This window comes from Pteronotus mesoamericanus, unplaced genomic scaffold (assembly GCF_021234165.1).
Source record: "Pteronotus mesoamericanus isolate MK-2021 breed Mesoamerican mustached bat unplaced genomic scaffold, CSHL_Meso_final scaffold_54, whole genome shotgun sequence".
Lineage (NCBI taxonomy): Eukaryota > Metazoa > Chordata > Mammalia > Chiroptera > Mormoopidae > Pteronotus > Pteronotus mesoamericanus.
The window spans coordinates 76437660-76464316 of record NW_026555321.1 but is presented as its reverse complement, the minus strand read 5'-3'; the positions used below and the strand labels follow the sequence as shown (position 1 = coordinate 76464316).

Here is a 26657-nt window from a genome sequence, read left to right as displayed (position 1 = left end):
AGAGTCAAAGTCTTGTATCTGAGTTCTGAATTAGTCTGGGAAACAAGGCCCTTTTAAAGAAAAAGAATCTAAATTTTTGAGTTTGAATGACTATAGTAATTCTGATGGCTTTCAAACCTACAATTTATACCATACATAAAAGAGTTGGAAGGAATACTTAATGATTTAGAAGTCCTCATCTCACAAGGAGAATACTTTCTGGTTTGAATACTATATATATAGTGTGTGTGTGTGTGTGTATATATATATACTATACAGTATATATATGTATACACATATATACATATATGTATAAATATATGTGTATAGATAGATTATAGATAGATGATAGGTAGGTAAATAGATAGATGATAGATAGATGATAGATAGATGATAGATAGAAGGTTTGGACTCCTTTAACTTGGCATTTTAGGCCAACTCTTAAAGGATTGGAAATAAAAAATACAAATTAGCTTGGGAAACCCCAGTTTAGTAGGCTTCACACTGTCTTCCCTATGTGCTCACAGAATTCCCATGAGAAGCATAGTTTCAAAATGATATAGCAGCACATTATCTAAAGGATATGTTTCAGTCTGAAGGAGATAATCAAAGATTTCTCACGCCCGCAAGGCTGGTGGAAAGATAACCAGGAGTGCTAGACAAGAAGAAACTTCATGAGATTTGTGCTGGAGACATTGGTGGGACAACACACAACAGCAACGAGCGCATCAGGAGCAAAGGGTAACATTGAAGACCACCTGGAAAGATCTCTACAGAAGAGTTTACAAGGACCAATACCAAAATAATGAAATATTAATGCAGAAAAAAAAAGAGGGTGGGAAGGAAGAGGAGAACTACAATTTAGGTATTTACCCAATAAGATTGAATTCTAATTTGGAAGTGACTAAAATACTAAGAATCACCAAGATTGAGATTTTAATACTAGTAGAAATGATAAAATGAATTCAGTGAGATTTAAATAGATTTCTTTTAAAAAATTCTTATGAAACCTGAACACATGGCTTATCCAGTAAATTATTAAATGTAACATTCTCAGTGCAATTTCCAATCATCTACTTTTCCTGACCTGTGGCATTGACTCACATCCATTCAATTTTAGAAAGGATTTTTTTTAAATTTAGTCATCCAGTTTATCACGTGGCAAAAACAGACATTGGAGGTAAAAGGACTTATTTCTATAAGTATACATGTTCTTTAAAAGGGTAAATGATTAAATATAACATTTCAAGTTTGTCTTATACCTTCACTGCGCATTCCTTCATGAACAACAAAAAAACAGAATTTTATGGCATTCAAATCCCTCCAAGATCTGGTCCCTGCCTCTCTTCACAGTCTCACCTATACCAGGTCTCCATCTGTACAGAGCCACTAAATATCTTTTGTTGTGTCTTGGGCAGTGCCTTTGCTCAAGCACACTCTCCTCTACACCCCACCTGCACTCATGTCCTCTCTATCTCTCCTTTTCACCATCCCTTATTTCCTCTCTAACACTTTCCTTCATTCCCTATCTCTCCTCTTTTTCACCTGTCAACTTTTTATCTTATTTTTTATGTTTATCTGAGATGCAGCTTAAATTTACCTTGAACATAGCACAGCCTGGCTCTGACACCAAAACTCATGCTATTTTACTACCTAATCCAGAACCATAACCAACATGAAACTTTCTCTTTAAAGAGAAAGACCAATGACTTTCTCTTTAGTGTTCCCCATGGGTCTAAAAGTTCTTACATTGTTCTTGATGCATGTACTTACTGACCTCTACCATACCACAAGCCTTTAATTGCAGAGACTGTGCCTTTTCTACTTTATCTACTCTCAGGCTAGTAGTGTGCCCACACTACTTGACAAACACAGCCAGCCACAGTTACCATCTTGTGATCCCTCTTGCATGCTGCTCTGAACTTTCAAACGTGTTGAAAATCCTGTCTCTGAATGAAAATAATGCCAGTTGCTCCTTCTGCTGCTGTTAATGCTCTGAGATCATCACCAGAGCTTACAGTGATGCCCCCGTTTCTAACTTGAAAATCTATAACCATCTCAGCTATTTTAATTCTTCTTACCTAGAATCTAACACTCCTTAAGTATAACTTGAGAATCTGTAACTTATTGAAAGAACACCATGTCTTATGTTATTAATGATTTTGCATGAGAAAAAAATAATAGAAATACAAAAATAATGAACATCATTAATAATGTATACTTTAGAAAAAAAGAGAGCAGTTGGTACTAAAATATGGCATATTTTGTTAGACTGAAATACACCAGTGTTCTATTTTTTATCAGAAATTGTGGAAAGTTAATTTTCATGACAAATTTCAACATATACGAAGGAGGACCCCCCAAAAACTAATTTATCTTCTGGAGGGAGGACCCTTGTAGTACAGGCTTCTCCCACTAGGTGAGTGTTCTAGGAACCCATCTGTATCAGTGTACCAGCTGGCATTGTTGTGAGAGGCTGCATTCAGCTTCAGTGAATTTTTTTTGAAGACTTTGAACACATTTGCCCATTTCGTATTGGTGATTTATGAGCACACCTGCCCACACCTATGCTGAGTGCTCAGTAGTTTTGGATCAAAAATGGCATGACCCCTGGGCCTGACCATCCTTATTCATCCGATCTTGCACTAAGCAGCTTTTTTGTTTCCCCAGATGGAAAAAGTCCTCAGAGGGAAACGTTTTTCTGATGTGGAAGAGCTAAAACAAAAAATGGCAGAAGCACTAAAATGCAGCAAAATCAATTAGTTCAGAAACTGTTTTGAGCAGTGGAAAAAAAACATCTTAATGAGATGAGTGTATTACATCAAATGGAGAGTACTTTGAAGGTGACTAAAGTTTAAACATGTAAGAATAAATACACAATTTTTTGTAAATAAGTTCCAGGGTTTTTTGGGTCCCTCCTCATAAATTTTTGATATTTATGTTAAGTTTCAACAATGGTGAGAACTAAACACAAAAACATATTTTAAGCCAGATATGTTTTATGAAAACACATCTATGGGATAGCTATATTAAGACAAAAAATAATGTTATAAGTCCTATATATGAGGTCTGTTCAGAAGGTATCCAGCCATGTAAAATGAAAATTAGAGATATTTATTTAAGAAGAGAAAAATACAAGAAACATTGTATATGGGACAATGATGCCTCAGTCCCCTTCGAAGTAGGCACTTTGGGATATCACACAGTTCTCCTAATCACCATCATCTGCCCTGTCATATTTTCCTGAATCTCATCAACAGTCTGAAATCTCTTCCCTTTCAGAGATCATTTTACTTTTGGGAAAAGCCAGAAGTTGCAGGGTGCCAAATCTGGGCTGTAGGGAGATTTAGTCTCTTTAGTGATTTGATATTTCACAAAAAACTCTACGTGAGGAGATGAGTTGTTATGATGAAGCTGCCAATCACAAATTGCCCATAGCTGCATCAACAAAATAGATTCTGTGGAAGAATGTTCAAGCTTAATGCAAAATTAGAAAAATTAGGAAACATGGAGCAGACTGAAAGTCACCAGAGGGGATAGGGGAGGAGGACAATGGTGGAAAGGATAAGGGACTAAACAAAGAACATGTATAAATGACTGATGGACATGAACAACAGAGTGGGAATGGATGGTGGGAGTGGGGGGCAGGGTGGGATGGGTGGAGGAAGGCAAAGGGGGAAAAATTGAGACAACTATAATAGAATAAACATGATTTAAAAATAAAGCAGAAAATAAATTAGATTCAGATATGTTGCTCTATTTGCTCAGTAATTTTGAATATGATGGCCACACAGTGCACATACTCACTCAAGAGCATTTACTGCCCCTACAGACTAGTACAGTGAAGTCTTCATTGTTCATACATTCGCATTCCAGTCCTGCTCTCCTTGGCTGCCAGGTTCCATCAATGTCATGTACACTATTCTTGTTATATTAACAATGGCTGGACTTTTTTTGGACAGACTTCAAATATACAAAAACATTTTTAACTTTAATCCTTATTTTATAAAGGTATGTTAAAAATATAAAAGGTAAAATAAGAAAATAATCTTTTTTAAATCATGTTAAAGCAACATTTATTTCAACTTAACAAATATCATGATTTAGTTAAACATATGGAATCCATTTAACAAAAAAATATAAGATTTGCCTTTATCGGTATTATTTAAAAATTATAGCCAGGATAACATAGTGGAAAATAGAATGTAAGGTATGACTGTCAGAAATTTCAGGCACATGTGAAGTTAACAGAAAATAATCAATCATATCATAAATACCCAAGACATTTAGATTAAAAATGACTAAGCGATTTCAAGGTGTTTGAATACTGAGTGTATATATATATACACATATATATGTATATATATATTTATTTCTTATGTTTGAAAAAAAGATATAGAAATAGAATGAAATATTTTTAATCCCTCAGGTTAGAATACAATTCATAACAATTAATTTGATATGTAATATATAGATCCATTTTCAAATCTATATATATATAATTGAAATTAAAATATTTGGTGATGTTATTTTGATGCAACTCTTTTTATGTCTTTATGAGTCTGTCAAGAATAAATAATTAAATACACCTAATGATATTTAAAACAGTGTTTTACCATTGCAAAACTAAATGTGCTAGCAACTTTTAATAGAAAAATAATGATTGAATCTACAATGTATATTACTGAGTTAATTATAGATGTTGCATTTTATACTTAGAGAACAAGACTGAAAAAATTCTTAATGCAGTACATATTTAATAAACACACATTTGAAAAATAAAAAAAAAATATTTGGTTACTAAATGGAATGGGGTAGGAGGAAGCACATCTTCCTTCTTATTGATAGAAACTAGAATGGAAAAGTAAACTTCCTAAAAGCATTTTGTTTAAAGGTGTCTGAGAGCTCCTGCTGTGTTAAGGGTGTGCATAGCTAAGATTCCAAAGATATGAGAGGAACCAAGATGTGAGTTGAGCCTTGGCCAGCGTGTCTCAGTTGGTTGAAGCATCCTGCCACAATGGAAAGGTAGCAAGTTCAATTCATGGTCTGGGCACATACTTAGGTTGTGTGTTTGATCCCTGGCCTGAGCTTGTATGATCTCCATCCAGACATGCACAGGAGGCAACCAACTGATGTTCCCCTCTCTCTTCCTCTCTTTCTAAAAGCAATAAAAATACCCATGGATATATATACATATGCATGTGTGTGTATGTGTGTGTGTGTGTGTGTATACATGCATACATGCATACACATACACATATATAGCCACTAAATAAGCACAGGGAAGAGACAGAAAAGTATAATATGACCACACAAGGAAGATGCAGATGGTGAAAGGTACAGAACATTACTTTTCTCCTAGGATAATAACAACAGTAGAACTTGGGGGGTTTCAAATATACTGTTGGTTTTCATCTTAAGACATTTGCTGAATTCTGAACCAAACAAGCCAAATGGTTACAAAAATTATCAGTAATCTGAAGATGTATGAAAAAGTAGCAAGAAATCTTAGAAATCTTGTTGTGCTGAGAGGTAAGCAAGAAAAATGTATAGTCATCTAAGAAGAAGGGATTCCAGGAACAGACCATGCTCTCACCTCCAAGGCCTAGAATGCTGTATCTTTGGGGCAGGAAAAAATAAAAGTAAACAGAGTCTTTAAAAAGCTTCGTACTAGACTCAATTCTGTTGGGAAACGCCCTGTCAGGTTACAGGAACTGTAACCCTGCTGACAGGCCGGAGAGCCCCACGACTGGAAATAATCAAGGAGCCCTTGGAAAAACAGGACCTTGAGGAGATGAAACCTGTCCGCCTTCATATCCCCCTGCTTGGCCCTGTGATGGTCACTTGTTGATAACGGGTAAGTTTTTGTCGTGAGGAGAAAAAACAACCTAGGAGAGACATCGATCAGTATGGGCAGCAGACATGGGCATGGGGGCAAAAGAAGAAAGGGCAAAAAGGGCCGCACCCCTCCGCTCAGCTTGGACATGGCCGGAGTCCTCATTCTACCTGAAAGAAGTCTTCTTGTCTCTTGGCAGCTCCCTCCCCCAGCCTGGCTCAGGCTCAAAACAATAATGGAGACAGCCCTAAACTAGGCCTGGCCGTTCCCAGGGAAATCAGTCCTAAAAGTAAATTCTTTAAAGTATGCTTTGTTTTTCCATCAGAAGTTATAGCCAGCTCATGCTGGGAAGGAAATTTATATTATTCACAGATCCTAACCCTATACCATTAGGCATTCTTATGTTTACTATGCTTTTTGTTTACTCATCTCTCTTGTTTACCAGTCTCCTCCGGGACCCATGTAAATCAGTGTGTTCCTGCCATTTGTTTCCTTCAAAACATCACCCATTTTCTGTAAACATTAACATACGGGATGTAATGAGATAACCTGTGCATTCCTGTTACCTGGCCCCACTGATAACCTTTTCAATAAAAGTCTTTGAACAAAGGGGCTCCGGGCCTTCCCCACTAGAGGGATGTGCCACGTCCCCTCTCCTGGCAAAGAGAGAAATGTTTGCGATGACTCATGTTTATTCCCCCCATCTGTGACAACCCCAGGACAGGCTCTGTAGGATTCAGAGTCCCTGGTCCCATCTCAGCTGGCCCCGGACTGTAACCCTCAGATCCCTAGTGCTGTGCTCCCCATGATAATCTCCGACCTCCCGCAGCAGTTGTGGCGGGGACCAGGGACAAGTGGTGATCTGCGGCGCTCCACCATGTGCCACGCAGCACAATTCAATTGATTGTATTAAGACATTAATTTTGGTTTGAAAGACTGAAGAATGCTCATATCCTTTGATTCTTATTAAAGATACTTATATTAAGATATAATCAACAAAATTTTCACCGATTAATATAACAAAATATTTGTAGTACACTTTTATATTAATAATATATTTTAAATGATTTATATGTGAAATAATTAATTCAGCAATTATGATATAAACAAATACCAAAATACCTTTTAGCCCACTAAAATTAGGTAATTTTAAAATATATCTCCTGCCATGGGAAAAAGCTAATAAGTAAGCGTTAACTGAACAAATGATAATGTCATCTACACAAGAGAATGATAATTTTATTTTATATATATAAACAAAAATACATATGTTGAAATGAATATGTAATCCATACACAACAAAAACACAAGCAATACATATACCATTATTATTCCAATATTTTGTATAACTTCTTGTCATTTAGGAAGGACTAACATTAAAAACTTATAAGGAACTTATGCATGGCTAAAGAAAACATCAGCAAAATGAAAAGGGAGCCAATCATTTTGCAAAACGGAAAATATATTTGCCAATGATACACCAGAAAGAGGTTTGATCTCCAAAATATATAAAGAACTCATACAACTCCACTCCAAGAAGACAAACAATCCAATTAAAAAATGGGCAAAGGACCTAAACAGACATTTCTCCAAGGACATACACACGGCCCAGAGACATATGAAAGGATGCTCAGCACCACTAGCTCAGCACCACTAGCCATCAGAGAGATGCAAATTAAAACCACAATGTGATACGACTTCACACTGGTCAGAATGGCTATCATAAATAAATCAACAAACAACTGGTGCTGGCAAGATTGTAGAGAAAAGGGAACCCTAGTACACTGTTGGTGGGAATGCAGACTGGTGCAGCCACTGTGGAAAACAGTGTGGAATTTCCTTAAAAAGCTGAAAATGGAACTGCCTTTTGACCCAGCGATTCCACTGCTGGGATTATACCCTAAGAATCCCGAAACATGCAAAAGTACCTACGCACCCCAATGTTCATAGCAGCACAATTTACAATAGCCAAATGCTGGAAGCAACCTAAGTGTGCATCAGTAAATGAGTGGATCACAAAATTATGGAATCTTTACACAATGGAATACTATACAGCAGAAAAAAAGAAAGAGCTACTAGCCTTCTTCACAGCATGAATGAAACTGGAGAGCATTATGCTAAGTGAAATAAGCCAGGAGGTGAAAAACAAATAACATATGATCTCACCTATAAGTGGGACCTAGTCAACAAAACAAACAAGCAAGAAAAATATAACCAGCAACATTGAAAGAAGAAAGAAACCAACAGAAATGAGAGGGGAGGAGGGAGGGGGGTAATGGGGAAAGGGACGCTAAGGGTCAAATCAAAGAACACGGATGAAGGACCCATGGACAAAGCCAAAGTAGGAGAGGATTGAGGGAGGGAAGTGGAGGTGGGTGGGGCAGGGAAAGTGGTGGCAGGTAAATGGAGACAAATATATTTGAACAAAAAAATATAAAAAAGCAAATGTTAAAATATACTTGTGACCAATTCTATTTCCCTAAAAGGCAAATGGGGTTTTTCACTTGATTTTCTAGAAAACAATATGCTAAAGATAAACAAAAATCAAATGATGAGTCTTCAATTCTTTGTTTTCAATATCTGCATATCTTCTAATATATATAACTGTATATAACATATATAATAATATATTCAGTTTTTCCTTTATTGATGATAATCACTGAGTTGAGCATGTTTTCTATTTTTTAGACCTTTCGATATCTTTTCTGTGCTTGTTCATTCATATGCTGTGGAAATGGGCACAGCTATAAATTGCAGGATAGGCCGTTTGGGATGATAGAAATGTTCTAAACTTTGTTATGTGATGGTTGCATAACTCAGGAAAGTTACAAAAAAAATCACTGAACTATGCACTTAAAATTTGTAAGTTTTATGGTATGTAAATTATGTCTCAATAAAATTGTTTTAAAAATTAAAAAAAAAAGATAAACAAAAATCAGATAATATTGATATATTTTTTTTTCCAGAAAGTAAATTTTGAAAAAAATTTTTAAAGGAAAGTGTAAATTAAAAACCCAACATGGGAGGCCCTTGATATTTTGGATAAAATGAAATAGAAAAAAGTTATTTTTCAAGATCTTACAACATATTGCTGAAAAATGTACTTGCTGCATATCATTCACATATTTTATAGATTAAATAATAATAGAAAAATGTATATATTTTATCAAACATTTTCACCATTTGTTCTGCCTTCTTATTTTATACTGTCACATTAATGATGTTTCCTATCTCTGGTATCAATAAAGTCTTACACTTAAAGAAACAAATAGTTAAAATCTCTATTATATGCATGAATATATTTTTTATTATTAATAATGTACCTAACATCAAGTGGTTTTGTCATTATCAACTTTTCTTTAAAATTTTGAATGTTAAATTTAAAACTGCTTTAGAAACTTGAAAAACAAATTTGAAATCATTGAATGTTTATATAACAAATGGTTTCCAAATGATATTCCTTATAGTCTACTTGACAACTAAAAGGGGAATGATAATTCTACTACATTTCAATTCACCTAATATCAAAAATGAAAGTCTGCTTAAATATTATGAACAGTATTTTTAGAAATAATATTAACCTTGTCTAAATGCAGGGGGAAATGATAAATATGTGCCCCTCTTTTTTTGGAAAAAAAAATACCATTAAAATTTATTGTTGGAAACCAATTAAATGAAGCTTAATTATTGCTGACCTATTAATTTGCAATATATATAATTGTACAACTGAATCTAATAAACATTTTTTGAAGTTAATTTATTAAAAATAAAATTTGGGGTTAAAGGAGGGTTATTTGTTTTAAGTGTTGTTCTTATTTTTTAATCTTTTCATAATATACATTCAGTTTTAGCATCTTCAGTTGTACCCAGAAACTAAAGCAGTGATATCCTCTTTTAAATATCTCTTTAGACAAAAAGAGGAATGCAATAGGAAGTTCAAATACTCTTTTAAATAAAAAAACCTTTTTTCATCTGACTTTAAATGTCTTTAAGGATATTTTTTGTCCAAGTAAATGTTTAAAATTCTAGTGATAATCTATTTCAAAAAATTTATCCTAATTGTATTAATCTTTTAAAATTATTTTTATTTTTATTTTGTTCAGCTACATTTGCCCCGCATTTTCCCCATTGTTTTCCCCTTCCCCAACCCCACCCACTGCCACAGTCAATCCCCCTTGCGCTGTCTCTGCCATGTTCCTTGGTTTGCCCCTTCCTCTTCTTCCCGTTATCCCTCTCCTCCCTCCCCTCTGATCACTGTCAGTTTGTTCTTTATTTCCAAGTCTCTGGTTCTATTTTGCTCCCTTGTTTGTTTTGTTGATTAGGTTCTGCTTATAGGTGAGATCATATGGTATTTGTCTTTCACTGCCTGACTTATTTCACTTAGCATAGTACTCTCCAATCCCATCCATGCTGTTGGGGAGGGTAGAGACTCTTTCCTTCTGCTGCATAGTATTCCGTTGTGTAAATGTACCACAGTTTTTGGATCCGCTCATTTACTGATGGGCACTAAGCTGTTTCCTGCACTTGGCTACTGTAACTAATGCTTTCTACAAATATTGGGGCACATAAATTCTTTTGAATTGGTGTTTCAGGATTCTTAGAGTATAATCCCAGCAATGGGATTGCTGGATCGAAAGGCAGCTCAGTCTTTAATTTTGTGAGGAGATTCCATACTATATTCCACAGTGGCTGCACCAGTCTGCATTTCTACCAACAATGTACTAAGGTTCCCTTTTTCTCCACAGCCTCCCCAGCACTTGTTTGTTGATGTGTTAATGATGTTGCTTTTTAAAAAATCATACAAGAGTCAGTTTTGATGACTGGAGAGGTATGCAGTGAGATTCTGCTAATAAAGTATATTTTCTACTGAAAATTTATTTTGAAGATTTACACAAACAAATCTTTCTTACAGAATCAGGAAACAATCCTCTAATTCTCTTAGAGGTTCATAGCCAATATTATTTAACAGATGTGCAAGAATGTAGAGAGAGATTTATTCCGTAGATATATATCCACCTGATAACAAATATTACTGTGGAGCACATCAAAGTAATAATTCATTCTGCAACTGCTAATAAACTCTCTTTACTCTGTAAATGAAAAAATAAAAAATAATTTTTTCTTTGAGAAGCCACATTTCAGTTTACATTTTTCATTTATTTTTCTCTGTGATAACGATTCTATGACCTTACTATGTTAGCTATTCCCCATGCCTATGGATAAAATGTTAAAAGCATTCCATCTTGCTTTTGGAAACACATTCATTAGCAGTAAATCAATACTTCAGGATGATTTGGTGTTATATCTGAGCTTTTTTAAACTTTATTTTTCCTAGTAGAACAAATGTTCAATTTCATCTGTCACAATCTTTCAGATTTGCATATTTATAATATATATCACATATAACACACACACACACAAACACAAACACCTTATCATGTATTAGAAGCCTGGAAATTGAAAGTAGGCTGCAGCCTTTTACAAATATCAATGTTTATTCATTCAGAACTTACTCATCCTTCTGTGAATTCATTAAACATCATTGAAATCTACTGAAATGGCTTTTTGTCAGGCATCAAGTGAATGCCAAAAATACAGTATTCTTATCCTCATTAATCACCTGGTATTAATGGTAAAACATACATGTAACAGCTAATTTTAAGACTTTGGGATAAGCATTCTAGCCGGTAATATACGGCACTGCAGTAAAAATGAAAAAGAGCAGAAAACTTGCTGGAGAGGTAGGTGTGCTGAAACACTAGAATTACTGTGGGTTTCAAGAAATGAAGGAACATTTTTAATCTATCAGTGTTAGTCATACATGAAAAAATAGGTATGCCATTGCTACATTATTAGTCAGGATTCCCAGTGAGGGAAATGGACAGTGTTTACACAGAAAGATTCAGATAATAATAGTCAGGAGATGTTTGCAGCTGCCTCTGTCTCCTGGTCATGTGTCCTTAGCTTTAAGCTTCATTTTAGAATGAGGATGTTCTAAAATAGAGTTATTGGTCAGCTGAAAATTTAAAATGATTTCTTGCCCAATTTCCTCATGATGCTTCATCTCTCTAATTAGCATAATTCATTTATGCTTCTCTTTCCTATTATGCCTGCTACTAGGTGAGTCTGTATCCTCTGTGGAATCCCTGTGGAATTATCACTATCCTGGAATGAACATTGGGAGGTAAAATGTAATTTCTTAGTCTTGCTTCCTTAGAAATAGAGCCTGAGGAAAATCCTACATGTTAAATTTTTATTGAGGGAGCAGATCCAAACCCGAGGGATCAAGAGTAAAACAAATGTGAAGGGAAGTGAGATGGGAGAGCAGAAAACAAATATAAGGTGGTAACTTTCCCATGTCACTGAGCTGGACACAGCATGTCAATAAAACATTTTTGGTTGTTCAGTCGTTACCTAAGTCACTGAGATCCCACAGCATGTCAATAAAACACTATTAAGTTCAGTCAAGTGAGATATGCCCACAGAGTCTTATGCAATCACTGTATTTCCAAACAGTTGATCTACTGAGGAAGGGCAAGTAATTTGTTAATTAGCTTCTTTTTGTCCCTAGTTTTTCACTGGACAATATATTACCGGGGGGGGGGGGGTGATTGATTACTTCATATTCCTGTTGGGTTCTCATTATTCCTGGAGTAGCTTGTGGGATCAGCTCTTGCCACTATGGGCATGATGGAAAACATGTTGAAGTTTATCCCCAGGGATGTGGGCAGCAGAGGGGAGTACGAATTGGGGGGAGGCCCCCTGTGCAGTTCCTGTAGCTTTGGGACTGCTAGAACATTAAGAACTGGGAATGCTCTGTCCAGGAAGAACAGATGAGGCCTAATGAGGAGGGAAGTATGAGTGAAGCAAGTAAAGACCGATTGAATCAAGGGTGGTATATAAATTGTATCCCATAAAATTGCCTCATTTTATTATGATTGCAATAGTCAGTTAACATCAAAGCAGGTGTTTTAGATTGTGCAAAGAAATCAGCTAATATTTTTCTAATATCAATTTTGTTTTAAAACTTTAACTTTTAGTGAGTAGTTTCCCGAGACAAAATAATTTAGTTATTTTCTTGAAATGCCTCCTGACATAAAATGCCAAAATAAACTCTAATTGTATAAAATACAAACATATGATTGGCAAAAATATGGATATAATTCCCAAACTTTCCCTTGCTTTGTTCCCAAACAACTGAAGTTGTTTGATTTCACTCTCTGTTACCCATTTTTGATTGATAACTGCATGTCCGACATTCATATTTTTGTGTATGAGGAAAAACATGTAGAAACAACAACTCACTGGCACTAAAAAGTACATGTAAGGACTCAGAAGTGTCAGCAGCTATAAAACGGGAAAAAAAGTCTACTTGAGTGACACCCATGTCTGTCAGAACCACACTGTGCAACCTCTCATCGCAGTCTTTAGTTCATTTTCAGTAAATCTCTTTTCTGTTACATTTTATTTTTTCATGACTTTCAATTCACCTACAAGATTTGTTAAGTCTTTTCAGTGTGGCAGACATAACAGAAGTTTTTTTTTTTCTTTTTTTCTTTTGCTTTTCACATCCAACATGTTTATGGAAAAATATTCCATTATTCTACTTGCAAATGTTTACCATCTATTTTAGATCTCCTCGGGGCAAATATATATCTCCCTATTTTTAAACTTCTGCAGATAAATGAGTAAAATATAGAAGATAAATGAAATATTTGCTTAGTAAACTCAAAAGACTGATTGTGTGAGTGTGTGTGTAAATTCTGAAGGACAGTGAGGAATCCACACAAGTTACAGAGAATGTTGATTATACATTTTCTTTATGATTAATATGCTTTTAGTATTAAGCAAGGTGGTAGATATTGTTCATTATCTGAATAAAAAAATACTCACAATCTTCTTTTCTTGATCATATCCCACTATAAATGCTAAAGGTAGAGGCTAGCCATCTTCATTGCCCTGGGACACCTCCTGCTGGAATTGTCATGGGACTGAGTTCAAGAGAACAAGAAGTGAGTGTTACTTAGTCCACTAAAGCGTTTTTAGGAAATTTTCTTTTAGCTCAATGAAAGGAAAAAAATGCAGGTGATGCTACTTATTCTTTTTCCCTTCCTTCCTTGTTCTTAATGCTGAAGGGATGTTCAGAACTGTTGCAAACCTTGTGTGACCATGAGTTGCCAAACATATATAAAAGCCAATACTCTAAGGGTAGTAGAGGTTAAATATGTGAAAAGATAAAAGATAGGTTCTTGGTGGCTTCATGGAACCACTGGGTGCCAGCAAATGCCACTATCCAGTATTTTTATCAGTTGAGGACAAAACCCAATTATTTACCCTCTTAGTCCATAAGTCTTATTTGTCACTGAAAACATTCATAATTGTTACACACATTTTGGGAAGAGAGTCTATTCTTTCTCACAAAATAAAATATGAATTATATACTTTGAGCATCTCATATATGCAATTATACATTCTCATTTAAGATAACACTAATTTTTACCAAAACTTTAAGGATAGAAGCATTAAATTATCCATGTATCTATTATCTACCTATCATCTATCTACCTATCTCTTAATACACACAAGTAACATATTTCAAGTAACACATTTCATTCCCATAAGGAAATGAATACATAAGATATATATGAAAGAATTTAGAATATTAGAGGATATTATTTTACCATTGCAGTAGTAAAGAATGATAGGAAAAGTGAGCTTCATGAAATACCAGCTGAAAGATAGCTTTGCATCTTATCTGCTTCTTCTGTCACTTTTAAAGATGATGGAACTGAGGGGCACATATCTGGCTTGCTAAAAGTCATAGCTGCTTAATGATCTAGTCACTACTGGACATTTATTTTAACTTATTATGTAAAATTTTGTCAACTTTATGTTACCTGAACAACTATCTTTCAAAATCTCAAATAACAATTTGTTAAAACAAAGATGTGCAACCTCACAATGAAGAAATTAATACTGTCTTTTATTGATGGTTTATGGATTAAAGCATTTTTAAAGAATGAAACTGAAAAGATGGAAAAAACAAATGTTTCAGGGCCAGAATAATTAAAATACTTTCTTTATTTAATCCTCATGGTGACTGAAGTTAATTTTGTGCCTGTTTATGAGGAAAAATATGAAGCCCTAGTACCATAACTAGTAAATAAGGAAGCTAAGACTTTATATCAAATCTGATGACACCTGTCCTATCACTTTTTCCACATTGCAAAACTACCTCTGCAAATACATCAGACTCAATTTCTTTTGATTCCTCAAACAATAGAGTGTTTTGAAGTTATACTTCTTTCTAGTTTCAGGGCTAGCAAACATGCAAATATGTTTAACTAATTGTTGCTGTATTCCCAATTTAGTAATACAGATCTTAGTTTTTTTCTTTACCATAATCTTCAATAAATATTTGTTCTTCCTATCATAGCTTATGTGTGTGTTTATGTATGTGAATAGCTTTGTAATTCATTTAATTAATATCACAAATGTTCTGCAGTTAATTGAGATTAGCCTAGAAGAGAGTTGAGGAGGTAGTCTTGTTGACTTCCCAAAATCGAATCTCTTCTTAATGACTTTTCTTTTTTAATTACATCTCCATTTCCATTCAACCCTGGTATTCAATGAGCTGGTACTAATAACTTTATAGCTCCCAATTATTTTAGGAATATATCTAGATTTCCCTATTTGGCAAGATTCTAATTAAACAATTTGGACACATATTTCCTGGATAATCAAAAGTTTCAACAGTTTGCCATATGGCACAGGGTAACCATTATTTTATTAAAGATGGATATAAAATAAAACAGACTTTATATATTATAATTATTATTTTGTAACAGAATGAGTAGTTAACACTAAAAATATAGGACAAATATACAGTAAATTAAAATCTGTTCTTAAAAAATGAAAATTTATAGAAACTCACTATTTTGATCTAAATATTTTTATTTTATGAACAATCACTGACAATTTTCATAGGAGATCCATTGTTAAGCTTAATTTTATTAATTTTCTCTTGTACAGATATATACTATTACCTCTGTATAAAATGTCTTCCTCTACCAATTCACCTATTTTACTTATTGTTCATATATCAACTTTAGGAAACTGTCTTCACATTTCTGAGTATGTACAGACATACTCTCTCATAACACTTCTTTATGTTATCTATAAATGTTGTAAATTTCAACATTACTTCTGTGTTTAATTGATGTCTCCCTTCCTCACTAGATTATTTTCTCCGTGAGGACAAAGATTATCCTTTTTTGCTCAAAATTATAGTGTTAACACATAGCAAATTGATACTGTAAGCTCTCAAAAATATTTATTGAATTAATAAATGTATCAGTAAGTCAAAGAGTTGACAATCACTTTGAAATATGGTCTATATGATATTAATGTAAATAAAATATAAATATATATATAACACATATATACATACTTATACATACTTTATTTTTTATTAATTTTTTTCTGTTCAAATACATTTGTCTCCATTTTCCCACCACCACTTCCCCTGCCCCCCCACCTCCTTCTCTCAATCCTTCCCCACTTTGGCTTCATCCATGGGTCTTTTATACATGTTCATTGACTTGACCCATCCCTTCCCTTATCCCGCCTCACCTTCCTTCTTGACTCTGTTGGTTTCTTTTCTCTTTCAATGTTATCATTTATATTTTCCTTGCTTGTTTGTTTTGTTGGTTAGGTTCCACTTATAGGTGAGATCATATGGTATTTGTCTTTTGCCCTCTGCCTTATTTCACTTAGCATAATGCTCTCCAGTTCCATCCATGCTGTTGCAAAGGACAGTAGCTATTTCTTTCTTTATGCTGCGTGGTATACCATTATGTAAATGTACCATAGTTTCCTGATCCACTCATTTACTGATGGGCATTTAGGTTACTTCCAAACTTGGCTACTGTAACTTGTGCTGCTATGAACATTAGGTGCATAGGTTCTTTTGGATGGGTGTTTTGGGATCTTAGGGTATAGTCCCAGCAGGGGAATCTCTGGGTCAAAAGGCAGTTTCATTTTTAGCTTTTTGAGGAAATTCCACACTGTTTTTTCCACAGTGGCTGCACCAGTCTGCATTCTCACCAACAGTGTACTAGGGTTCCCTGTTCTCCACAGCCTCACCAGAACCCATTCTTTGTTGATCTGTTTATGATGGCCATTCTAACCAGTGTGAAGTAGTATCTCATTGTGGTTTTAATTGGAATTTCTCTGATGGCTAGTGATGCTGAGCATCCTTTCATGTGTCTCTTGGCTCTGTGTATGTCTTCCTTGGAGAAATGTCTGCCCAGGTCCTTTGCCCATTTTTTAATTGGATTGTTTGTCTTCTTGGAGTGGAGTTGTATGAGTTCTTTATATATTTTGGAGATCAAACCTCTATCTGGTGTATCATTGGCAAATATATTTTCCCATAAGGTTGGTTCCCTTTTCCTTTCCCTAAAGTTTTCTTTAGCCATGCAGAAGTTTCTTATTCTGATGAGGTCCCACTTGTTTATTTTTTCTTTTATGTCCCTTGTTTTAGGGGACATATCAGTGAAAATGTTGCTGCATGGGATATCTGAGTGTTTCCTGCTTATGTTCTCCTCTAAGACTTTTATGGTTTTGTGACTTATATTTAAGTCTTTTATCCATCTTTAGTTTATTTTTGTGTATGGTGTGAGTTGGTGATGAAATTTCAAGTTTTTGCATATAGCTGTCCAACTTTCCCAACACCATTTGTTGAAGAGACTATTTTTACTCCAACTTATGCTTCTGTCCGCTTTGTCAAATACTAACTGAACATAGAGACATGGGTTTATTTCTGGGCTTTCTATTCTGTTCCATGGACCTATGTGTCTTTTCTTGTGCCAGTACCAGACAGTTTTGATTACAGTGGCCTTGTAATATAGTTTGATGTCCGGTATTATGATCCCTACTACTTTGTTTTTCTTTCTCAAAATTGCTGCGGCTATTCGGGGTCATTGATAGCTCCATATAAATTTTTGAAATGTCTGTTTCATGTCTTTGAAATATATCATTGGTATTTTAATAGGGATTGCATTGAATCTGTAAATCGTTTTGGCTAGTATGGACATTTTGATGATGTTAATTCTTCCAGTTCATGAACATGGCATATGCTTCCATTTATTTGTGTCTTCCTTTATTTCTTTTTTCAATGTTGTATAGTTTTCTGCGTACAGGTATTTTAACTCCTTGGTTAAATTTATTCCTAGGTACTTTATTTTTCTTGCTGCTATAGCAAAGGGGATTTCTTTCCCAGTTTCTGATTCTGATATTTCATTTTTGGCATACAAAAATGTCTTTGATTTCTGAATATTGACTTTGTATTCCACCATTTTGCCAAATTCACTTCTTAGGTCAAGTAGTTTTTTGGTAGAGTCTGTGGGGTTTTCTAGGTACACTATCCTGTCATCTGCAAACAATGACAGTTGTACATCCTCCTTTCCAATTTGGATATCTTTTACTTCTTTTTCTTGTCTGATCACTGTGGCAAGGACTTTCAAAACTATGTTGAATAGAAGTGGTGAAAGCAAACAACTTTGTTTTGTTCCCGATCTTAGTGGGAAAGCTTTTAGTTTATGTTCATTGAGTATGGTGTTGGCTGTAGGTTTTTCCATATATGGCCTTTATTATGTTGATGTATGCCCCCTTTATTCCCATTTTGCTGAGTGTTTTTATCATAAATGAGTGCTGTAAATGTTTTCTCCACATCTATTGAGATGATCATGTTTTTGTCTTTCCTTCTGTTTATGTGATGTATTACATTTATTGATTTGTGTATATTGAACCACCATTGCATCCCTGTGATGAATCCCACTTTATCATGATGGATGATCTTTTTAATGTAACGCTGGATGCAGTTTGCCAATATTTTGTTGAGGATTTTAGCATCTATGTTCATCAGCAATATTAGCCTGTAGTTTTCTTTCTTTGCTGTGTCTTGCTCTGGTTTGGGGATTATGATGATATTGGCCTCATAAAAAGAGTTTTGGAGTATTCCCTCTTCTTGGATTTTTTGGAATAGTCTGAGAAGGACAGGGGTTAGCTCTTCCTTAAATGTCTTGTAAAATTCTCCTATAAAACTGTCATGTCCAGGGCTTTTGTGTGCCGGGAGTTCTGTGATTACTGCTTCAATTTCACCAGCTGTTATCAGTCTGTTCAGGCTTTCTGCTTCATCTTCATTCAGTGTTGGAAGGTTATACCTTTCTAGAAATTTGTCCATTTCATTGAGGTTTTCAAATTTCTTGGCATATAATTGTTCATCGTAGTTTCTTAAAATCTTTTGTATTTCTGTGGTATCAGTTGTTATTTCTCCTCTTTCATTTCTGATATTATTAATTTGGGTCCTCTCCCTTTTTTTCTTGATGAGTCTGCTTAAAGGCTTGTCGATTTTATTTATCTTTTCAAAGAACGAGCTCCTGAATTGGTTGATCCTTTGAATTGTTCTTTTCGTCTTTATGTCATTCAGTTCTGCTCTCATCTTGACTATTTCCTTCCTTCTCCTTGCTCTGGGATTTATTTGTTGTTGTTTCTCCAGTTCTTCAAGTTGTAGGCTTAGGTCTTTTATTTGAAATGTTTCTATCTTTTTTAGGTAAGCCTGTGTTGGTATGAATTTCCCTCTCAGGACTGCCTTTGCTGTGTCCCATAGGTTTTGGACTGTTGTGTGTTCATCTTCATTTGTTTCCAGATACTTTTGATTTCTTCTCTTATCTCATTATTGACCCATTCATTGTTTAATAGTGTGCTATTCAGTCTCCATGAGTTTGAATGTTTTTGAGGTTTTTCCTTGAGGTGGGTTTCCAGTTTCAAGCCCTGTCGTCCAGGAAATAATGTTATTATTTCAATGTTTCTAAATTTGTTGAGACTTGTTTTGTGTCCTACCATGTGGTCTATCTTTGCAAATGTTCTGTGTGCATTTGAAAAGAATGTGTATTTTGCCTCTTTGGGATGAAAGTTTCTATATATGTCAATTACATCCATTGGGTCTAATGCATTGTTCAGTTCCAGAATATCCTTGTTGATGTTTTGTTTGGAAGATCTATCCATTTTTGACACTGGGGTGTTAAAATCCCCTACTATCAGTGTGTTGCTGTCTATACCTTTCTTGAAGTTCTCCAAGATTTTCCTTAAATATTTGGGTGCTCCTATGTTAGGTGCATAGAAGTTTACAATGTTTATGTCGTCTTGATGGATTCTTCCTTTGAGTATAATAAAGTGTCCTTCTGGGTCTCTTTTTATTGTCTTTGTTTTGAAATCTATTTTGACTGATGTAAGTATTGCTAACCCTGCTTTTTTTCTTGTCCATTTGCTTGGAATATTGTTTTTCATAACTTTATTTTCAGTCTGTGTAAGTCCTTTGTTCTCAGGTTGGTCTGTTGAAGGCAGCATATGTGTGGCTCATGTTTTCTTATCCATTCAGCTATCCTGTGTCTTTTGATTGGGGCATTTAACCCATTTACATTTAAAGTTATTATTGGAAGGTACTTATTCATTTTTTCCCTTTACACCTGTGCTCTCTTTCTCACTCTTTTTCCTCATTTTCTTAAATCAGTCACTTTAGCATATCTGGTAGTGCTCATTAGGTGGAATATACTCTTTTAGCCATCTTTTGTCTGGGAAACTCCTTATTTCACCTTCCATTTTAATTGAGAGCCTTGCTAGGTAGAGCAGTCTTGGTTATGGGCCTTTGCTTTTCGTTTCTTGGAATACTTCTTGCCGTTCTCTTCTGGCTTGTAGTGTTTCTATTGAGAAGTCAGCTACTAGCCATATTGGGGCTCCCTTGTATGATACTACCTGTTTCTCCCTTGCTTACTTTAGGATTCTCTTTGTCTTTAATACTTGCCATTTTTATGATGATGTGTCTTGGAGTGGGCCTCATTGGGTTCCTCCTGAATGGGGCCTTCTGAGCTTCCTGGACTCGTGTGACTTTTTCTCTCTTCAAATTAGGGAAGTTTTCCATCATTACTTTTTCAAACAGGTTCTCTATCCCGTGCTTCTCTTCTTCTCCTTCTGGTATTCCTATTACATGGATACTCTTATGTTTCAGATTGTCCTGCATTTTCCTAAATGCCTCTTCATTCTTTTTGAGTCTTTTTTCATTTCTTCCTCTTTATGGGAGTTTTTTTCTACCTTGCCCTCCAGCTTGCTGATTCGATCATCTGCTCCATCTAGCCTGCTTTTGATTCCTTTTACTATGTTCTTTAATCCAGAAATGATATTCTTCATTTCCTTTTGTCTCTTATTGATAGTTTCTATGTTCTTTTTCAAATTGATATATTTTGCAGTAAGTTCCTGATAGTTTCTCTAGTTTCTCATACTTCTCTTTGAGCTCACTGAGCTTATTGAGCTTCCTTAGAACCATCTTTTTGAATTCAATATCTGATAGTTTACTTGCCTCTATTTCATTTAGTTCTCTAGGTGGGGATTCCTCCTTTCCCCTCGACTGGGGGCTGTTTCTTTTCCTTTCCATTATTTGTTAGACTCTCAATTTTTTGCTTCTGCTGCTTAAATTGATCTGTCTCAATTTCCTGACTTCGTGGTGTGAAATTCTATGGTCGTAGGCAGGTCTTTTTTTTTTTTTTCCTCTTCTTTCTGGGTCTTTCTCTGATGATGTCAGTTTTTGACACTCTCCAACCTTAGGTAGTCTGTTTGAGACTTCCAGGAATCTCTTGTCTGTGTCTGTCTCCTGCAATTTTTAATCTAGTCACTCTGCCCTCATCAGTTAGGCTTAGGCACCAAAGGGTGGGGCAATGTCTCCTGACGGTGGGGCTATCATGTCCTTACAGGGTGCTGCCACTCAGGTGAGTGGTTTGCTTGAGCAAGATGGAGACTGTGAAATGGGGAAGGAGTCAGCTCTGGGAATTCCCTGGCTATCCCCTCAGTTCTCTCCCCAATGCCTCTGACTCCAGTCTCTCTTCAAGCATCTCTAGGCAGCTCTGTGTCCCCTTTAGCCAAGGATCTACTATTTCTGTCAGCCGCACTGCACTCAGCACCCAGGCCTGGACGCTACTCTTCAGTGGAGTGTCCTGAGGGCGGGGCTATTGTTTCCTTTACGCCTGAGCGAGATGGAAGCTGCAGAGTGGGATGTCAGTCATCACTGGGGCCCCGCTGGCCACAGTCTCAGCTCTCTCGCCAAAGCTTTCCTCACCAATCTTTCCTCAGACTCCAGCCCACCCTGCTCCCGCCTCCGCCCAGAGACCAAGGAAGGTGGCTGCCACTGCAAATTTTTGAGTTGGCCCTTTAAACATCTCTTTGCATCTCCAGCTGCCTGTCTCTGGCAGAAAGCACTACTTTGCTTTTCATGTTTGTCTTTTGCCTGTGTGCTTTATTGGGTTCTGATGTTGTAGGCTAAAGGTTGCCACTTATGATTCAGACCCTGTTCTTCTTAGGGGGATCCAAGTGATCATTTTAATATCCCTCTGGCACTGCTGCCTGTGGGCACCCAGCCCACCCATTAGGATGTGTGAGAGCCTATTCCACTGTCTGTCTGAGGCTCCAAGTCTCCTCTCTCACTATCGTTCCATTGTTTTCCAGGTGATTTCTCCACAATTTAGTTGCAATTCCAGTTTGGTCCTGGGAGGAGGTCAGTGTGACTTCCTCTCACTCCTCTGCCATATTCCCTCCACATATTTTAAATAAACATTATTTTTTAAAAATTTTTAGATTTACAGCAATATTCCAAAAATAACAATCCCTATACACCACAAATTTGTTCATTATTAGCATCTTATAATTTACTATGATGGAAGATTTTTAAATTAATGAAACAATAAAAAATACCTTATTATTAATTAAATCCACACTGTTTTAGATTTCTTTAGTTTTTATATAATGTACTTTTCAGTTCCAAATTTCATCCAGGATACCATATTTCATTTAGTCACCGTGTCTGCTTAGGCTATTCTTGGTTTTGAAAGTTTCTCAGACTTCCTTTGCTTTTCATGACATTACTTTTGAGTCTTATTGGTCAGGTGTTTTGTAGAATATTCATTAACTGGAATGTTTTGATGTTCTTCAGATGGCATAAGAAATGCCCTAGATTTGTAGGAGGAAGACTGCAGTGGTAAAATCATATTTTTACTACATCATGCCAAAGTACTTACTGTCAACATGGCTATAACTGTGGAAGTCAACTTTGATCATTTAGCTGAAGTTATGCAGTTTTAGGTGTCTTCATAAAAAATTTATACTCCTTTCTTATTTTTATTCTATATTCTGGAAATAAGCCACTATGCCCATTAAAAAACAACATTAAGAAAGAAAACATATCTTTAGTAATCTCATAATTTTCATTAACTTACTAATATCCTCAAGATTTTATTTCCATTTCCATTGTAAGCCATACTTCTCAAAAATGGAAGTTATAAGTGATGGCATTTTGCAGTTACAGAAACATCTTATTTGAATCTCGTTGTTACCTAGTAAGAAACTCAATCTTCAAACATTTAAGAAACTGAGCTTTTGCCTAAATGGTTTTAGTATGGCTCACTTGCCTCACATTTAGTATTTTGTATTTTGTAACCCAAGAAGCAGTTCTAACTCATAAGTGTATTCAAATAAAAAGATGCATATTTAAACTTTGAATCTTTTCACTACTGCTAATAGTATTTATTAATTAGAAATCATGAATTTTGATTAATCATCATAATAAAAATAAAATCAATGAGTGCTTTTAATAAATGGATAATACACAATCAGTAAATAAATGCCAAGGAAATAATCAATCCTTAAGATATCCTTAAGAATTCATGGTAATGTCAGTAATGAAAGCTTAGAGAAATAATTAATACTCTACTTATTCTAAAATGCTTCTACATACAGAGACAAGGCTCATGTTGAGAAAGCATAGGATGACATTCCAGTAAGGAACAGGAAAAAAACAGTAATATTACTATTTTAAAAAATGTCTTAGCTGGCCTGTTACCCAAAGGGTTGCCAGTTCGATTCCCAGTCAGGGCACATGCCTGGTTTGTGGGCCAGGTTCCCAGAAGGAGGAGTGCAAGAGGCAACCATACATTGATGTTTCCCTCTCTCCCTTCCCCTTTCCCTCTCTAAAAATAAATAAATAAAAATATTTAATAAAAAAATTGGCATATGATAGTTGCCATTATATGTTTGAGGAACTGCCAAGTAAAGGTGGAAGGAAAATGACTGTGTACTTTTCCCATGGCAGAACTAGTACAAATGGATGAGAGTTACAAGAGAGAGTTTTGCTCATTATAAGCAGAATTTCCTAATACTAACTGTCAAATGTTCAGTTGCTGCATGATGAAGCAGTGGGTTTTGTTGACATTGAGAGGCTTCCAGCAGAGTTGTCTGCATGAAACTTTGCAGGAGACATTTCTTAATTGGGTGGGAGGTGAGTCAAGATGACCTTCATAGTTCCTTCTTATGATAAAGTTTTAGGAAAACACATGTTAAAATGTTCTTAAGAATCATGGTTGTTGTGCAACATACAGATGTTCAAATGTATTTCCTTGATTTGCAATCAGATATTCCTTAGAGTTGATTTATTCTTGAACCTCTGGTGCACTGTATTTTCTACCCTTACCTACTAGAAAGTCACTCAGTGATTTATATGAAGAAGCTTTATTTCAGAAACACATTTGTTTATCAGACGCTATGATAGGTAAAGATTTATAAGGGATAAAGGGAACTATGTCGAGACAACAGGCAATCTACAGAAATCATCTGTGGCACACAATGCTGCCAGCACCTCTTCACAGCTACTCTAATACTGCATAGATGATTCTATAGTGTGTAAGAACTTAATAATTACTATTTAATGAGTTGTAATAATTTAATGAGAAGCTCATACTGCAGTGTTTACTGTAGCTCAATAAATTTTCCCTCTTACATCTTTCATTTCACTTTCTCAGTAATATTTTTTTGAAGAACTGCTGTTTGCTGATGGACTCATTTATTCACATTATATTTGTTCATCATGGACAGTGTTAATGAAAAATACAGAGACATAGGACATAGTTGCAGCCTGTTTAATGACAACCAAATCAATCAGGACACACCAGCTCCTTGCTCAGGTCCACTGCTAATATTGTGACTTTGAGTCAGACAGTACTTGGAACATCACTCTTCACAGTGACTCTCTTTGACTTCAGTCACCATCGTACTCAGTCTGACCTCCTAAAGACTGGACAAGTCACACTTGCTCTTCAGTTCTTGTTACTTCTTTCATGTAATTTTTCATCTGTTTTTTTTTATAGTATTGAAGGTTTCTAGCCACACTTGCCAAGGCCGTGAGAAAAATAGACCCCCACTAGGTGTTCTAGGAACGCATGTGCATCAGTGTACCAGCTGGCGTTTTTGTGAGAGGCTGTGTTTGGCTTCAGTGAATTTTTTTGAAGACTCTTTTGATGTATTTGCCCATTTCATGATGGGTGATTTACGAGCGTACCTGCCCACACCACAATGAGTGTTCAGCAGTTTTTGACCAAAACGTCATAATCCCTAGGTCCCTCCCTCCTTATTTACCCAATCTTGAACCAAGCAACTTTTTTATGTTTCCCTGGATGAAAAAGTCCTTAAAGGGAAATGTTTTGCTGACATGGAAGTGATGAAACAAAAAAATGGCAGAAGCACTAAAAAGCATTAAAATCAATGAGTTCAAAAGCTATTTCGAGCAGTGGAAAAAACATCTTCATTGGTGTATTGCATCAAATGGAGAGTACTTTAAGGGTGACTGAAGTTTAAACATGTAAGAATAAATACACACTTTTTATAAATAAATTCTATTTTAGGGAGGTTCCCCCATCATATATACATTTATGTGTGTGTGTGTGTGTGTGTATTTTTTTAATACCAAAAAGAGAAACTCTGTGGCCAGGTATTACTTGAATTGCTACTTACATTGTGCTTTGTGAGGTTTGAAATATTAGTTGCTATTGCTTGTAGCCAGTCAATGCAGTCTTCAGCAGAGAGGCACTGAATAATCCCACTGGAAACCCCGTCCACAGCAATGACTTGAAAGGCATTCTGCCTGCAGATATGTCAGAACAAATCATATCAAAACATCATCTCATTAATCAATTTGTAACTTGAAATTAGATCTGCAGTATAGCTCTTCTTTCAAACAATATAAATACAGCTTCAAATTTAGATTTGCTTACTTTTCTTAATATCTTTATTTTTAAATGGGAGACTAAAGATAAACTGAGACAACATGTAATTTTGAATTACTAGACTAAATCTTGAGATTCAGAAAAAATTTAGAGACGCTGAGTTATGAAATATGTATTACATAAATGGAAATACATCTAGTATATTTTAGGATATTTCTTCCCAATTTACCATAAAATTATACATAAAATTCATTATTTTGGCTACCATCATCTCTTCTTTACATTTTTCAATGCATCTTCTTATTTATAAATGAAAGATCATATAAAAACAAATATTAAGTATCAAGTAAAAAATCACTTGATAACATAAGCTGCAGCATTTTGTCAATGGTTAAACAACTTTTGATCTCAGTATATTCATCTTCTCAAAGTTGGTTTGGAAAAAGAGGTTTTTATAGCTCTTCTTCATGTCTCAATTTTCATATTCTATAAATTATGTGAATGTTGTGCATTTCAATAACCAACTTTCCTTAAAATGCAATAACCAGTCTAAATATCTATATTATCTTTTGTTATTGTTGGAGAAAAATGTTTCCATTCTAAATTGCTTACCAGAGTGCTATAGAATTTACAGCAGTTCTGTACAGCTTTAATATTTACATTTTCCATGTATCAAGTTCTTGCATGTTAGAGATAAACTTAATGAACAGAAATAATCAAAAATCTCAAAACGAATGGAAGGT

At 35.2% G+C, this 26657-nt stretch overlaps 1 protein-coding gene across 1 annotated transcript in view; it reads right to left on the bottom strand.

The window, feature by feature from the left end:
* Positions 1-26657, bottom strand: part of SNTG1 (syntrophin gamma 1) — a 576561-nt gene that overhangs the window by 174178 nt on the left and 375726 nt on the right. Inside the window, exon 11 of the mRNA XM_054595747.1 lies at positions 25703-25832. Within this exon, the coding sequence (XP_054451722.1) occupies positions 25703-25832 (130 nt within the window). The remainder of the gene's footprint in view (positions 1-25702; positions 25833-26657) is intronic.